General features: G+C 38.9%; 1 protein-coding gene across 5 annotated transcripts in view; it reads right to left on the bottom strand.

Moving 5' to 3' along the window:
• The window catches only part of LOC138052064 (basement membrane-specific heparan sulfate proteoglycan core protein-like), a 109,306-nt gene that overhangs the window by 58,736 nt on the left and 34,502 nt on the right, over positions 1-16,068 (bottom strand). For all 5 annotated transcript variants that reach the window (XR_011132986.1, XR_011132987.1, XM_068898424.1 and 2 more), the window contains exons 16-22: positions 10,248-10,388; positions 9,814-10,002; positions 8,738-8,830; positions 5,557-5,640; positions 3,692-3,810; positions 3,154-3,265; positions 566-679 (exon numbers count right to left, since the gene is read on the bottom strand). Coding sequence is in view for 3 of the 5 variants with exons in the window: in XM_068898424.1 (XP_068754525.1) it covers positions 566-679; positions 3,154-3,265; positions 3,692-3,810; positions 5,557-5,640; positions 8,738-8,830; positions 9,814-10,002; positions 10,248-10,388 (852 nt within the window). In the remaining 2 variants the exon portion in view is untranslated. The remainder of the gene's footprint in view (positions 1-565; positions 680-3,153; positions 3,266-3,691; positions 3,811-5,556; positions 5,641-8,737; positions 8,831-9,813; positions 10,003-10,247; positions 10,389-16,068) is intronic.

Genomic DNA, 16,068 nt, shown 5'->3' with positions numbered 1-16,068 from the left:
TGTATTGCAACAGTCACACTTACAGGCTTTTTGTGTGAAATGGATGTCCAGTCGTGAGCTGCTTTGTTTGACTGTAAAATTGCTGTCGAGTAAGCGAATCTACTACTTTTTAGCTTGACTTTTTAATTAGTAAGATTTTCTCTGTTGTTCTAAACTGAAGAGAAATTTTGTAAAAGAGATTACTGTGCATGTAATAATTTCAGATTTAGTTGTTGATTAAAATTGTTGATTATTGTTTGCAAGGCTTGTTTGTTTACTACTGTCAGCTCAGAGGTGTTTGATCACTTTAAACTGTATAGACTAATGACGATTAATTGAGTACTTTATGCAGAAGCATAATTATTTCCATTAACACTATATTGCTTTCTGGGGTTAGAAACGGGGGCTCCGCTTTTAGGCTTGGCTAAATCTATATATTATTTATGACTGAGCACTGGTACTGTTTCCGCAATCTTATAACAAAGCTAAGGCGTTTGTTCGCAATCACGGCAAAGCAAAGGAGGCAAAAATGTTTCTACATAATTGATAACTGGACCTATTAAAGGCCAAAGGTCTTTATACTCACCATACATTGCCCATTTTCTGGATCACATTCCTTGGAATGCTGATTACAGTTGCAAGTCACACAAGGAGTGAAATCGGGTCCTGGGTACGAACGAGTATACCCTTTTGCACAATCCTAAATATACAAACAAATAAATAGAAATTGCAGATGTTAGATTGGTTCTAGACCTATGAACCAGCCTTGCATGCAGTTAATTGAAGTCGAAATAATTAAACAATCGATATCGACAGAAGTTCATGATATCGAGCAACAAGCACCACTTTTCATGACAGCCATCCCAAGTAAGCTTTGAAAAATCCTTTTCCGAAAAAGAGATTCAATTTCTTAGCAAATAAAAGAAAGCATAAATATGTTTTCCCATTAGTACCCTTCGACAGAGTAACTTACAAACTAACTTAAAATGTTCACTATTTTCGGAAAGTTGAAAAAGGTACCACCCTTTTTGTCAAGAAGATCATAAAATACTGTTTTTCAAACTACGCTGGTTTCAATCAGAAATGCTCCAGGGAAACTGTTGCTTGTTGCTGAGCTGAATTCGGTTATCAAAACGCCCGAAGCAAGTGTTTCTTGGACGGAGAGGTCTTTTTCAATCCCATTCGCAATCGAAGACAAAGATTCCAAATGCACTCAAACGCCCTGAAATATTTTTCGTTGTTGAGATAAACCTTATAACAAATGTGTATATGTTATTCACCGGCTGGGAGGTCCGTATAGGGAAAAACTGTGCCTGAGGTCTTGAGTACGGCCCGAGGCCGCATGTCCCTGAACATGGCAAACTGATTTGCAAAAAGTCTTTCTACGTGCTCTACGCACGTCGCACTGTCACAGTTGAAATTAACTTTTTACTGAAAAAAGCGCTCCCTTCGCAAAGCTCAGAAAGAAATGATAGATTAACGATAAAACCGAACTTCAAATATCTCTTGGTGCAATAAATATAAAAAACAAGCAGTTATATTTCATAGCAAGAACAGAGAAATGAGCTAAACAAACTAAACAATGATGTTTGAAAATTTCGTACAAACAGGCGAATAATGTTCTACGTATGAAAATAATTTGTCTAAAAACGAAAGTTCTTAAAACAGGAGAAAAAAATTTAGTGAAAAATACTCAAACATCTGTCTCTGCCTTCATATCTTATTATTTCAAGGATTCATCTTTGTTCTCCATCAAGTCCTTCACAAAGAAAAACTACACAAGAAAAACCTGTTGACATTAGTTCATGCAAACTCCACAGCAAAATGAACGAGAATAGAACGAGATTACAAAATAGAACTCCAAAGAAAATAACGGATATGAACCGAAAAACTGAGTTCAGATGACCTCTCTGCAGTTAGTCGTTTAGTTAAACGGCATGTCAACAGTTCACGAAAAACAACAACGCGAAAAACCACAGTGTCGCCATGTGTTTGTTTGCCTATTTTAGCTAAGAATCCGTATATTCTTAAATGAAGCAATATAAAACGAGTTTAGAAATAGAACTCCAAAGAAGATAACGGATGTTACAACGCGAAAACAGCAAACCAGTAAAGTGTTGTCAGCAAAATCATGTGAATACTCGCCTTTTTGAAGAATAACCAGGTCTTTTATTTCATTGCTGATGGTTTTCCTTTTCTTTGCAACGATTATTTACGTGCAATTTACGAGGTAAAATCCAACGTTTCGTCGCGCCTTAGTAAAAACATTTTAAATAAGCCACGAAAGTTTCAGCACGGAACAGATTTCGGACCGCGGTCCGTATCGTAAAAGCTGGACCGCCTACAAGTGCGCGATTAGATTGAGATTCAAGGATTTAGGATTCCGGCCCGCAAGATGCTTAGAAAAATGTTGGTTTTTTTTATTTAACACAAATTTATTTTTCAATTTCCGCATGACATTTTGCTGTTTATGTGCTGTACTAGGCACTTCATGCAAGTTAGCAAAACTAGCTGTCATTTGAGCCGCAAACAAGCTAGCGAGAGGCATGGTTGATTTCTAATTTTACATCACAAACTGCTACAGAAAACGTTCGCAGAGATCCTAGATTTCAAAAAGCTTGGCTTTGTGGTATAGCATCCAAACTGAGTGGTCTAAGTGAAAACTCTGCGTGGCACCATGGCCACCCAACTTTTGTGCACTTATCGCCAAATGCGGACGCATGCTCGGATAGAGGTTATAAAAGTTCAGCACAGGTCACCCTTGGAGATAAGCAAACTAAAACACATGATTTGAAAAAACAGTGGTTGAGGTTGAAATGGAATTGACCATTAATTGGGATTTAGATTTATTTCCAGCAATTTAACCCTGTCACTGCCGAGGGCTCCCCACTGACGAGTAAAATCGTCTGGTCTTAGACAAAGTAAAATCTATAAGTGTCAATTTGCATTTTTTGCGGTGAAAGGGTTAAGAAGACTTGTATCTGAAAATTTTCCCTGGGAGCACATCATTAAATTCCCCTTTTAAGTCACTCTATTTTGCCTGCTCAAGTTCACTCCGCGGACTCTACAAACAGCCCTTGGTGTCTGGCATAATCAAGCATTCGCAATAAGACTCCGAGAGGAAAAAGCACAAGATCAGGTCACCCTTTATTTTTCTGTGGCTTTCAGGCTTACTTGACAGGAAGTTCCACTGTATTCTGGTGGACAGGAACATTCTTCAATGTTCTTGGCTTTTCCAAATCTTGTGTACTGTGTTACACCTTTTTCTAAAGTTACGTCATAAAGACTAGGAAATAAAAGCGAGTGTATTTGTTAAATGCAACTAGATAAACGCAACGCATTTTTTACCTGTCTTCTAAAGCAAGATCACTTCGAGAAAAGGGGGACTAGTTGAATAAGCTGCAGAATAAGAGAGCTTTCAATCAAAAAACGTTCTGTTTGAATTACGCGGAGTAGCAAATAAGGCGTAAATTACGTTGCAGTTCGTCACGGTTATTCCCCGGGTTTATTTCGTCAAGTACTTTAACAGAGAAAATGTGGTATGTGAATGGCCGAATGCTTCTGATGTTGTCTATCACTTTATGACCGATTTAGCTTTCTCTTGAAAGTTCTAATCAGCGCACCTTCCAAACTATTAGTTTCCGTAGCACATTTAACACATAACAACCAAGTTTCGGCCGCTTTTTACACACAACGACAAGGCAATTCTTACATTGATCGCGTTGTTGTGTTGCCGTAAGTTGCTCTTACTAAGATGCTATCCACAGCAGACAAAACTGTCATGACATGATCTCTGGTCACTCGACTACCATCGGGGAACCGCAGCCAGTCCTGGTAACATTAAATGATTAACCAATGTAACTTTAATCTTTATCTTTAATGAAGGTAATTGCCTCGAGCGCTTACTAATGCTAATCTGGCAATGGAGCCGCCAGCAGTCGCTCAATTTACATGGTATGGCATTACAATTACATTTACATGGTATAAATTACAATCAAAATTACATGGTATGAAATTACAGACTACACAATGAGGATAAATGAAGCAAATAAGGAATCCTTGGGGTGCCCCATTGACGAGTAAAATCGTCTGGCGTTAGACAGAGTAAAATACTAAGTATGGCCGGTTTAGGCCGATTTAGGGGTAAATGGATTAATGGGACATTTTCAGTGAGTGATTAAATTAATATTTTAAAGTAGTGGCCACTCTTCGGATAAATTCTGGATAAGATGCCGATCTAAAAACATCAGCTGATAACGCGTTCCACACAGGAATTGATCTTACATGGAGAGAATGTTTGTAAGCACCGACTTAAGAGGATGGGAGCCTGATCTTAAATTCATGACTCGCCCTTGTACGGCCATACACAGGCACGGAGGGGAGGTCGTAGGGAAGGGAGGGTGTTAATTCGACCTCTTTATATTTTATAGGGAAGATATCTGTTTACAAACATTGCTTTTGTTATTCAAATATGCCAACCACAAAAACAAAAGATCCTTTGCTTCGAAAGCCAATGACGCTGTGGTTGGCATATTAATGACAATAGGTGACGTCAACGATATCTTCCCTATAAAACATGCCGAGGTCGCATATCCTGCGCCTTGGCTGCAGTGAAGGTCAGTTCAAGTCAGTAAGCATAGATGAAACGCTACTATAGAGGCTGTAATCGTTTTTTACAAAACGTTCTGCGCGGCGTTGAAGGGATTCGATACAGTCAATCCTTTCTTTGTATGTGGAAACCAAGCAATCGTGGCGTATTCGACAATGGGACGTGATAAGGATAGGTAGTGAGCGTTCCTTAACAGATCGACACCACGATGAGAGATTCCTTTGAACGATCCCGAAAACTCTCATAGCCTTCTTTTTAGCTTCGTCACTTTTGGTGCCGAGCACCGTCGAGCTGCGCATAACAAAGGAAGAAGAGAGCTAAATGATCGCTTACGGAATGAATCGGTAACAAGTGTATGAGAAAAATAGAGAGCTTACGTGAGAACGACGACGACGGCTACGATAACGCCACAAGACAATAGGTTTAATTAGTTTTAACAATAGCTCTGCACGTCCTGCACTTGCGTTTTGCATTTTGGTACATTGCTTTGCTGTCCTCTTCCAAAAACGATGTGAATTGGCCAAATTTGAGGTTGTGTAGAGGACGTGAGAATCTAACGAAATATTTTAATTTTTTTCCCAAACAACCAACCGTTCATGCCAATTTTATTCCTGCAATGGTGATTCTAACTTTCCATTTGGAACGACTTTGGGTTGTAACGAAATAATTACAGTAACAAAAAATAATATTTTCGTCGACGTTCTCGTTAAAGGCGTTGTCGTCGTCGCGGAAGCTTCCTGCTGTTTCGTTACGACAAATTAATTATTAATTCCAAACACGAGAAAAAGACTCTTCGGAACAGTATAAAAATGATTCTTTCTTCTGAAATGGGCATACTATTTTGTTGAAAAAAAACCAAGATAAGGTCAAGGCTAAGGTCCGGCTTAGACGATTTTTCATTAACAATGGACAGTTGCTTTCTTATACATTAAAAGAGCGGATTTTTTTCTAATTTATCATGTACGAACCTCAGATAACTTAAGGCCATATAGCGTGTTCTTCCCAACCTCAAGCCGTCTTCCATGGCGGAACTTAAGAATCATTCCTCTACCCTATAAAAAGATAGTAAATCGTTTCCATTAAATTTAAGTCTGGTAATCGAGCAAGCTAGTCGCTACAGAGAATGTTTGGCACGGCAAGTAGGACAAAAATAGAAGCGTACCAAACTCGGATAAACTTCGTGGTGTAACTGACCTGGTTGTACCTAACTTCATCGGTGCCGAATCAAAATTTACCCGTGCTCGGACCGACGTAGTGAAAAGGTAGAATCGAGCACAGATAAAGTGAACCCGGCTAGGATAAAATGACAAATGTAAACGATTCCTTCGAACCGATCCTCATTTCAAAATTTTCCTTTTTGTTTAGAAATGCCTTAATGGCTTAGCGCCTTCATATCTGTCTGAAGTGATCAAGTTAAGACTAGTGACATGGTCACTCAGATCGAATGCAAGAAGAGAAATCTCGCCTTGTAAGACATGGCGACTGGGAGCTCAGTGTTGCTGCACCTCCCTTTACCTTAAGAAATAGCACTAATATTACTACTAGGAGTAACTAAAGCTTAGGAAATGCGGGCTGGACAATTTCAAACTACGGCATACAACAGAATTTTGACCCTACAGATGTATAGCACTTGCATCACACACTTGTTAAGAATTGTTATTACCAAGCTGAGGAACTGGGCCTAAGAACTTATATAGAAAATCTGGACGGGATCGCATTTTTCAGATGAGTGAAATATATCTGAAAAGATTGAGTTGCATTAAGAGAACACAATGGACACAACATGATTTAATCAATAAAGCAAATATACCAAATGGTATAACAACAATGGGAACGCTATAAATGTAAACATTCTGACTGGAGGTTTCTATTCTATAACGTATATGGATAATCACTAGGCATTATCACGGTTTTGGACGCCATTTTATTTAGTGGGCAAGCGCCGCAAAAAATGCAGAGATAGTAGAAACTTTAAAAGTATGACGGTTGGACTTTTTCACTACACAATCTTTGATGCTTTGTAGTCTCCGTTTCCATGGAGATATGAAATTTCGGTATGCTCTTCTGCAAGCTAGTTGCTTTTACTCAAGGTCTAAACGTTATAGGTTTACTCTGGAGCTACTGTTTCGTTTTCCGAACAAATTTATTGTTGTCACATGGCACAGCTTCTGCTAAAGAATGAGCGTTAGGATTAGCGTTAGGGTTAGGTTAGGGTAATTGTATAATTGCTGAACGTTTTATACCTTGTTTAAACAAATTTGAAACAATAGAAAAAGGGACACCAAGTACCTACCAAAATCCCGCACGTGCACCGCTGTGCTAATGTTTTGACAGCCATCACGTGAACACATTGCCGCTTGCACGTGTTGACCTTTCAAAGATCACCTACACCCAGGGAACTCTGGGTAATTTTGGAAGAAGATTTTTCACCATAAATTTTGAACAGCCATTCCGATTAGGGTTGCGGGCTCTGCTTGAGCCCGCAATTATTATTATTATGATTAAATTTCTCAACCTGGGATAATGCAATTCTCGTGCTCTGATTGGTTCACTCAATCTCGCTTATCAGCTCATATACCTTGGTTTGACCTTATATGGTAAATGATTGATCTAAGTGTTGCCAAGCTAAAAGTTTTTTCGCCGGAAAGCGAAATTTCTCTCTGAAGAAAGCAAAAACAAATTTTTTTCTGGACAGCTGGGTTAAATTCCGACGTTTAGAAGTACGCGAAAAGGTAAGAAATGTTTTTGTGACGAGCCTGCGTCTGTCTGACCACAAGGTGTTACACGACATCGCATCGGTTCTCATCAAGTTTTTTTTATTTCGCTCGGATTTGCTCGCTTTTTTCGCTCGTATTTCGTACTTTCTAAACTTTTGGAGTTTAAAGGAATTTAATAAAACAATTATTCCATTCGCGCTTGTTGGATATGAGACTGGTTATAGCCAACTCGGCGCTACGCGCCTCGTTGGCTATTTACCATCTCATATCCAACGTGCGCTCATGGAATAATTGTTAATTGTTAATTGTTAATTATTATTATTATTATTATTATTATTATTATTATTATTATAAATTTCAATGTGGATCGTGTGATGCGAGCTATGTTGGCTATACAGCTCGGCACTTGCATCAACGAATTGAGGAACATAGATACTCAGCTATCGGGAGGCATCGCCTAGCAGATCATGGCCAAACAACAGCACCCCCAGCGGCGAGTTTTAGTGTCATAAAGAAATGCGCATCGAAATTTGACTGCTTAATTCATGAGATGTTCTACATCAAAGAATTGAAACCATCACTTAATGTGCAGTCAGACTGTCAGGGCAAAACTATTTACTTAGATTTCACATTTATTGTTAGCGTACTATTGTATATATTGTTCTATTGTTCTATTGTTCTTGTACTATAAGTTATGCTTCATCCGATTAAAATTCCTTGCCTGACGATGACATCGGACGATTATTATTATTATTATTATTATTATTATTATTATTATTATTGTTGTTGTTGACGAGCCTTCGGCTTCTTTGGTCAGCAGAAAATGCTAAGGGAATGCATAAGTTTGAAACTTCCCTCAAGATGGGCGACCTTTTTAAAAGGAGAAACTCCAAATGCTTCCCTTCCGCATGCGAACTGGGGTTTTTCGTGTATGTCTGCATGCTGGTCAAAAACATGAGACAGGCGCTCTTACCAAAAACAGGGTTGTGTGAACGAGGAACAAGTGCCGCATTTTCTGGTTGCCGTGCCAACAATTTTCCCTAGAGTAAAGGGGCCTTATATCTCCTCTACTCATTTTCCGGAGCTAATATCTGTCCTCTGCTTCATGATTGCACTATTTTGTTTTCTTCCTTATCATCATTGGATTCTCTCTTTCTCTGTTTTAACTCGTCGACATGAATGACTCTGAATTGACGCCCTGATCTTCGATGTCCCCGAGAGGTAACAGTTCGCACGCTTAAAGCCACAGTCGGTCTTGAAATATGAGGGAAAATGTCACTTGGGGGGTAGATCATTATACATTTTTTTCATTCAATTGAGTTACAGGAAAATGAGCTTACATATCAGTAACACATCTATATTCCCGGTTTATTTAAAAAGCTAATATGTATAGGGACGCTTTTCCCATTCATCAGACAAACAAGCTACTTACGGTAATTTGGACATCTGTGTCTGTGGTCAGCTCTCCACCTGGGCTCATCTCGTGTGACACCTTGTAGCGCATGATACCATCATAGCTCGTAATCTGTGCCAAAAAACAATCCGTCGAAAGATCAGCCAAAAACAATGAGGATATCAATTTAAAAGTTAACTGAAGATCAAATTCCCTGCACGGTTCATTCATCACACATGTGAAGAGCTTTAACTGTCAAATATTTTTCTGATTATGGCTTGTTATACTGTGCACCTTTATTGAACTGACCAGCAATATAAAAGGACCAGACGCTTTATAGTATATTTCCAAGGGGACACCTTCGATCAAATAAAAAGGACTCCTATTTTCCACCATTCCCACAACACTATAATAAGCCCGCGTACCCGACACCGACTCACCAACTACGAAACCGAGCCAGTTCGAGAAAAAAGTGGTGACTTTGAGCCAAAATCAGTAGTCTCGTAAGAATCTTGGGTATACGGTCATTGTTTTTTTGCCAAGAGAACAGTATAACAAGAGGATATAACAGATTTTAAATAATTTCTATCGAAATAGGGTCAAATAAGGGGGATCCGCTCTCCTATCTCATATTCTCTCGTGTTTGGTACAGTTTCGATCTATTGAGGAAGGAGAAGAAGTACCACGAAGACCATAAAAGGGGACAGCACGTTTTTCGGAATCAAATTGTGAAACACAGATCATGCCCCAGTTGTCCAAACCATGGATAGCATTATCTGGCGGATAAAGCACTATCCAGTGGATAAGTCATAACGAAACCAATTGCGCTATCCAATGGATCGTGATTTAGTTGTCAGTTGTCAAGACGCGCAGTTTACAGAGAGTGGAATTACGGTTTGGACAGGAAGTAGTAATCTCTAGGTAGAAATGCCAGTATATGCTTGTTCAGAGCCTCTCCCTTTTCAGAAGTCCGTGTATAACAAAATATTACAAACTTAAGAAAATGCGATAAAACAAGAGACCTGTATAGCTCAGTTCAGGTGAGATGGGAAGTCATTTAAGAGAAAAAACAATTGTGGATAATTTGGAAACCATAAGCTAAACGGCTAACTTACCATGTCTCCTCGAAACTCCTTGCCCAGGAACCAGTAATACGTACCAGCAGGAATCTTTTCAAAGTCTTCAAACACAAAATATTGCTGTTCACCTTGAACCTGGAAGCCAGCCCTTAATATCGTGTTACGTGACAAATCTGAGAGTCGCAAGAAGTCAGGACCATCCAGCAGTGCAAAACGCAGATGAACCTGAAACGTAAAGTTATGAAAATAAAGCTAAATATTTATCCGCTGAAACTGCATCGAATATTTTATTTATTTTTTTCAAGTGGTTATATTTTTCGTTGGTGATTATGGAAAAGCTAGAAAAAGGATACTATTCAAAAAATCCCCATCTGTGATTTGATGCATGCTCTCTGTTGAAAGTACTATCTTACGTCACTGTCATTAGCTGCAACGCCCACTATATTATGCTTTTTACTGTGTTTACTTACTATATCCTTATAAAGGTTGGCGCATTTGCAGTCTTTGGACACACCAAAACAGAAACACGCCACACAACCATCTGGATCATCTGACTGCAAGTTGAAGAATGACCGCTTACACTCGTCGCAATTTCGACCTTGCACGTGTTTCTATCAAGACATGAGAAAGATGCAACAAGTAAGAGTCGTTCTATTTTCGTATTACTTTATGACCTTGACAGAAAATAAGGGCGACCAGAAGTCCGTAATCTTGAAGTCTTGATATGTGATGGAATTATAGCCAATCAGTTTACGGTGTCGTCTGTTTTTAGGACGGCTGCGGACCAATCAGAGGAGTCGTGGGATTACGAGGCCCAATCTGATTGGCCATTTTTTGACGGGATCTATGTTCTAAATTTAAATAATATTGAAAGCTGGTAGGCCAAATGGCATCGACACTCAAATCCGACTCAAATCTCTGAAAAAGACAGGCCAAACAATAGTTTATCCAAAGGCTAGGGATCAAAGGGGCTCAAAGGGTGCATACGCCCCGCCCCCCTCTCCCAACGGGTTCTTAAGGTCCACCTTCTGGTAACCTAAGGATTGCTTCAACCATTTTTACCATTTCTACCAAAATGTCTGAACAGTTTTGCTAAACGTTTAAACAGACAAGAATTTTTCCTTTTGCGTCCTCCTTGTCTCCCCACAACACATCATGGCTGAAATTCATGACGCCATTCCTGCTTGAAGCGATGAAAGACCTAATATATAGATTTAGCGAAGCCTAAAAGCGGAACTCCCTGGTCATTTATTCTTACTGCCTGTAGGGTTTGTGAAAATAAAAGGTTTCGAATTGTCCGCGTTTTGATGTTTCCGGTTGCTGCTTTAATAATTGAATCATTTTCTTTGCTTTCTTCTACAGAAAAATTCATTGCCTAACTAGGTAGTAAATTCCACGGTAAATTTTACGTTAAAAACCGATATCGCATGAATCGGTTTTCCAGTTAAATTTACTTTGCAATTCACCAGTTTGGCAATAATTTTTCCTTGAACCGAATGAGTTTGAAAAGAAAACAAGCACAATCTCAGCGAGCGAATGGAAAAGGAAAAAAGGCCATTTCAGAGTCAACTGTCAATAGCCAGCGAATAGGAATCACGCAAAAATTAGAAGCCATAAAAACAATTTTGTCAGTTCAAGGTCAAAGAAGAGTTTACTAATGTACTTTATTCCCCTTTATCTCTGAAAAAAAGATCATTCACATTTTGATGTATTTCATTGAAACACGCCAGGTTGGCTTGGTACAAAAATTGGCAAAATACGGCAATACAACCAAGAAAGAACGAACTTCAAACACGATATGCTCCAACACTTAAATAACGTTTGGGTGCTTTACACAAACTTCTGAAAACACAAGCTAGTGAGATTTCCCTCTAATTTTACGAGAACTCATTGCGAATACGTGTTTATCGAATAAGGGCAAAATTTTCTTGTCACTGTCGAGGCACAACGAAAACCAGTTGGGCAAATGGATTAAAAAAGCACTTGATCGCTCGCATTTTAGAGCAAAACAAACAAACAAATCAACTTTTTCTTTATGTCCAAAAGAGTACAGATAAGTCCAGTTGACAATAAAAATTCGATTTTCATTCCTGAACAAAGGAAGAACCGATTAAACCACCTTTTAAAATTAAGTATCCACTTCAAATAACTCATCCTTAAAATAACAATCGGTTTAGTGCCCTAGGAAAGAATTTGTGGAGTAACTTCTTCCGCTAAGTATGAGCTATTACTGGTATTCTGTTTTGTCGTTATCGTTCTCTTTCGCTCTCCTTTGGTTTCTGTTATAGACATAGGTCCTCCAGGCGTCATGTAACCTTAGCAGAGCTTCTAAAGATATGCCAAAAATTGCAATACAGAGAAAAAAGCAGCTCTAAGCAAATTAAAAATAAACATTCAGCTTTAAGTTTACATCCCGCCGATGCTTGACTTGAATAACTGCGTAGCCACCAGTGTGAACCACAGATAACATGACATGTCAAACTGGATTCAAACCAACGAAAAAAACATCCGCTTCCAAACACGAACACCTGAACACCTGAACACGAAAAGCGTTGACTTTGTAAGAACTTTCGTTGATGTAGTATCGCCGTGTAGCCGCGTCGAGCCACAGAAAGCGCACGAAAATTATGTTTACGTGAATTAACCTGGGTTGGGCCTGCAATCAAATCGAAAACCAGTACCTGGTCAGTGGTCAACTTCCAAAAAAAAAAACCAGAGCATCAGAGCACCACTAACAAGATGTTCAATCTTTGTGACCGTTGGCTTAGTTTGGTTTGTTACGCTTCCTTGTCTTCCTTACTCTTCCTTGGCGGTTTCAACACTATGGAATGCCGTTTGTATCAAAAATACGTCTTGTCATACATAAAACTTATCATTAAATATGTATAACCTTGTCACGCATTATATAAAAAATATGACTTGTCACGCAATACGCCTATTGGAACCCAGTACCGCGCCACAGCGCGAGAACGAGGCGATGAGTTTCCAGGATTAGCAAGATGGCCTCTCACAGAGACCTCGTTGACAGACTATCAAGTCTTGCTGATGGTCTTAGATACCAAAACATAGTGGAAAGGCAAAGAGGTAATCAAAAGGACATAAATGAGTCATTGTCTCGATGATTTGAGCAAAGTGAGGCAATCACCGAGGGCAGCCTTGCGCGAAGTCGTCATTTCAACAGCTCTGCGTCACTGATGTCCTTATTGACAGCAACCCGGAACGATTTGCTACAAGTAGAACAATGAAGCTGGCCCTTAGTGATCATGATCTGATCTCTGCTATATGGAAGCAGAAGACCACTAGACCTCAACCCAAGCTCATTGAATATCGTAGTATGAAGGGCTTCGACAATGATCGTTTCCTAGCAATAGGCGTATTGCGTGACGAGTTATATTTCATGTAATGCGTGACAAGTTTATCGCAACCGTTACAAAAGAGCCGTTACTTTAAATTCATATATTTAAGGGTATCACAGTTTACGCTTCTAGAGCGAGCGTGTAGTCTTAATGAAAAAATCTGCCTATCTTAAAAAGAAAGGTCAAGGGTCGACATCTTAATCGCTCACTTTAACACGCGAACACACAGAGCGGGACCGACCGTAATTCGCTTTCCGTCGTTCATGTTCGAAGAGAGGTACCCTTTCATACATTGGACGTTGTATTAAGTTAACCCTCACTGTTACAATGCTTATGAGCCTTACGGCATTCCGATACTGTATGGAATCTGAAGAATTTTTCCATCCCAAATGAATAAAGCAGTCCTCAGTGGGAGAGGACATTAAACGAGGTAGACTCAGCTCGCAAGACGTTGTGCGTCATTTCTCAAAAATTCATCCCGTAAAAGTGACGAGGACGCCCTCAGTGTTCTTTTTAAATGATTTCGGTGCTAGGACTCGAGTCCTTATACGCTGAAGTGAGTTCACCCCATAGTTCAAAGACGACTATGATGGGTGAGGCGGTCCGTTAGTATCCCACCTTATCTTACGGTATGTTATATGTTATTAAAGCATTTCTTACCGATCCGGGCAATATTCGCGTCTACTCCCTTGAAAGTAACACAGTCTCTTCATAAATTTATAATTCGGTTGTAAATTTTACACATTTAGTTCCTGAAATTTAGTCGCTCTTAATTTTACTTTCACCCGTTGAAGACTGTAGGTCAATCAAAATAATCTAATAATTTTTAACCAGAGAACGTTTCCACAAAAAATTAACTATGAACTACCCTGGTTACGGCTCCTGTTGAATTACGTCAAAAAATAGGAAATCGGAAGCAATATCATATATAAGAAAAGAAACTATCATTTCCATGCATAACAGTGAAGAAGGAGAGATTGTCATTGCAGGAACACATTGCATGTATTTGGGAAATCATTTTCAATTTAGAGGTACCCTGCATTTTTTTAATCAGTAAAACGATATCAGTCTTTGTCTATAACAACAGTTACTCAGTGCGTCTCAACGCAATCAGTTTCAACCAACTGTACATCTGGTGATCATAACGCAAATGCAACTCAGAAAGAGTGGCGAGAAAAATGACCAAAAAACGCTGAAAATTGAGCAGGATTTACTGGTACCAATATATAAACAGATCACATGAAGAATTTGAACATACCCGTAGCCTTTAGTATGGATTTTCATTAATAAGTCATACCTTGTGTGAATCCATTGCTATAGAGAGGATCATTAACATTATCAACACAAAATGTGAATCCATTTCAGAGGAATGAGGATAAGAAGCTTTCAGGGAACTATATCCCAAGCTTTCTGTTCATTTTAAGACAGTTAAATAAGATAGCATTGGAGATAAAAATCCTCCAACGCAACATCAAATCGTTCCTTTAGGAGAATTCATATGTCAATCTACGGTTTATCGTAAAATATAGTTTGATCCATTGCAAAATTCTCCAATTGTAAAAAGTTGACGAACATAACAAATAAAGGGATTGTTACGTGAAATGCAATCTGGTTTATGTCACGGGGTTTACAGGCTTTCGAGTTCATCCATAAGTCTCCAAAGATAAGTGGTTATCTGGTTACTTTTTAACACCTCGTTTTCACAACGGGGTGGCGCTAGAGGACGACAAGGTAGTGCAATATATATTTGAAAGAAGCTGTCAATAAGACAAAACTCCGCTTAAAGACAAAGAAAAATTAAGAAAGTGCATTTGAAGATACTCCTTTGGAAACAGAATATCATTTCAACAGTGTCTCGACAAATCAGCTGCTGAATTACCATGAATAACGATCACCGATAGCCTAATAACCTTGTCCTTTATACAGTGAGTATTTATAAACCTCAAAGCACGCAACCAGTAACGAAATTTGTCTTTTAGTGTGTGTGCTGTGAATGTTTATTATCACAAGCAAACATCCGAAAAAACAAAAACAGGGCGTGGGAAAATTCAAAGGCGCACCCCAGCCTTTTATCTAAGAAATCAGTCTGGCTAATTTCCTTGAATGTTACATTTAACACATATCCATGCGTAAACTGGTAAACAATCAGAGTAGTAAAGGAAAACGTTTTCAAAGTGACAAATGGTCACTCTTGAAATGACAAAAAGGCAATACGGTTTACAAAATAAACAAACCTTATTCATTTGTGCAAAGGAAGAGAAAGGTTTATGTTTATGAAATCTACCACCCGCAACGGAAGTACGTTGAACATTTTTCAACCTTTCATTTGACGCGCGAGAACATCCGGCTGAATGCAAAAACACGAAGAACACAATACAAATATAACTTCATGGCATGAAAGATAAGAAGGCCTTTTGGCAAGTTTCCACCACGGCGCTGGTCGGTGAAGCTATGTTTATTAACCATCACTCATGTAGCACTAACGAGTCCATCAGTATCATTTTTGCAAGAAAAACACGCCTAAGGAGCATTTCAGGTTAAAACAAACATATTCTCCCGTTTACGTGTGTGTGATGCATGTTAGTGGCTGTCATCCTTTTCAAATTGTTTTTTCTCGCTGTCATTTGCGTCACAAAGTTTCACAATCTTAAAGAGACTAAAAAACAAATTACCCTCTTTCATTGGCCAAATTATGATTAAAACTTGTTGTCGACGGAAACATGAAATCCTCTAACTTTGCCAGTACTACGATTGTAAAAACTCGTGCTTTTTCATGAATGGTCAGCTCTCAGTGAGTAATGTACTACTGAAAAACAACTAGGATTTCTGTTGGCAAATATCAAGGAATTGTGAAGAATGAGCCATCATAACGAGCTGTAAATACGTGGCATATTCTCTTTATAAGAGCATATGCATATGACATGAGGGAGACCAT

The sequence above is a fragment of the Montipora capricornis genome, chromosome 6 (genome assembly GCF_036669925.1).
Source record: "Montipora capricornis isolate CH-2021 chromosome 6, ASM3666992v2, whole genome shotgun sequence".
Lineage (NCBI taxonomy): Eukaryota > Metazoa > Cnidaria > Anthozoa > Scleractinia > Acroporidae > Montipora > Montipora capricornis.
The sequence above is the reverse complement of the archived record's forward strand: the minus strand, read 5'-3'. Positions and strand labels throughout refer to the sequence as shown.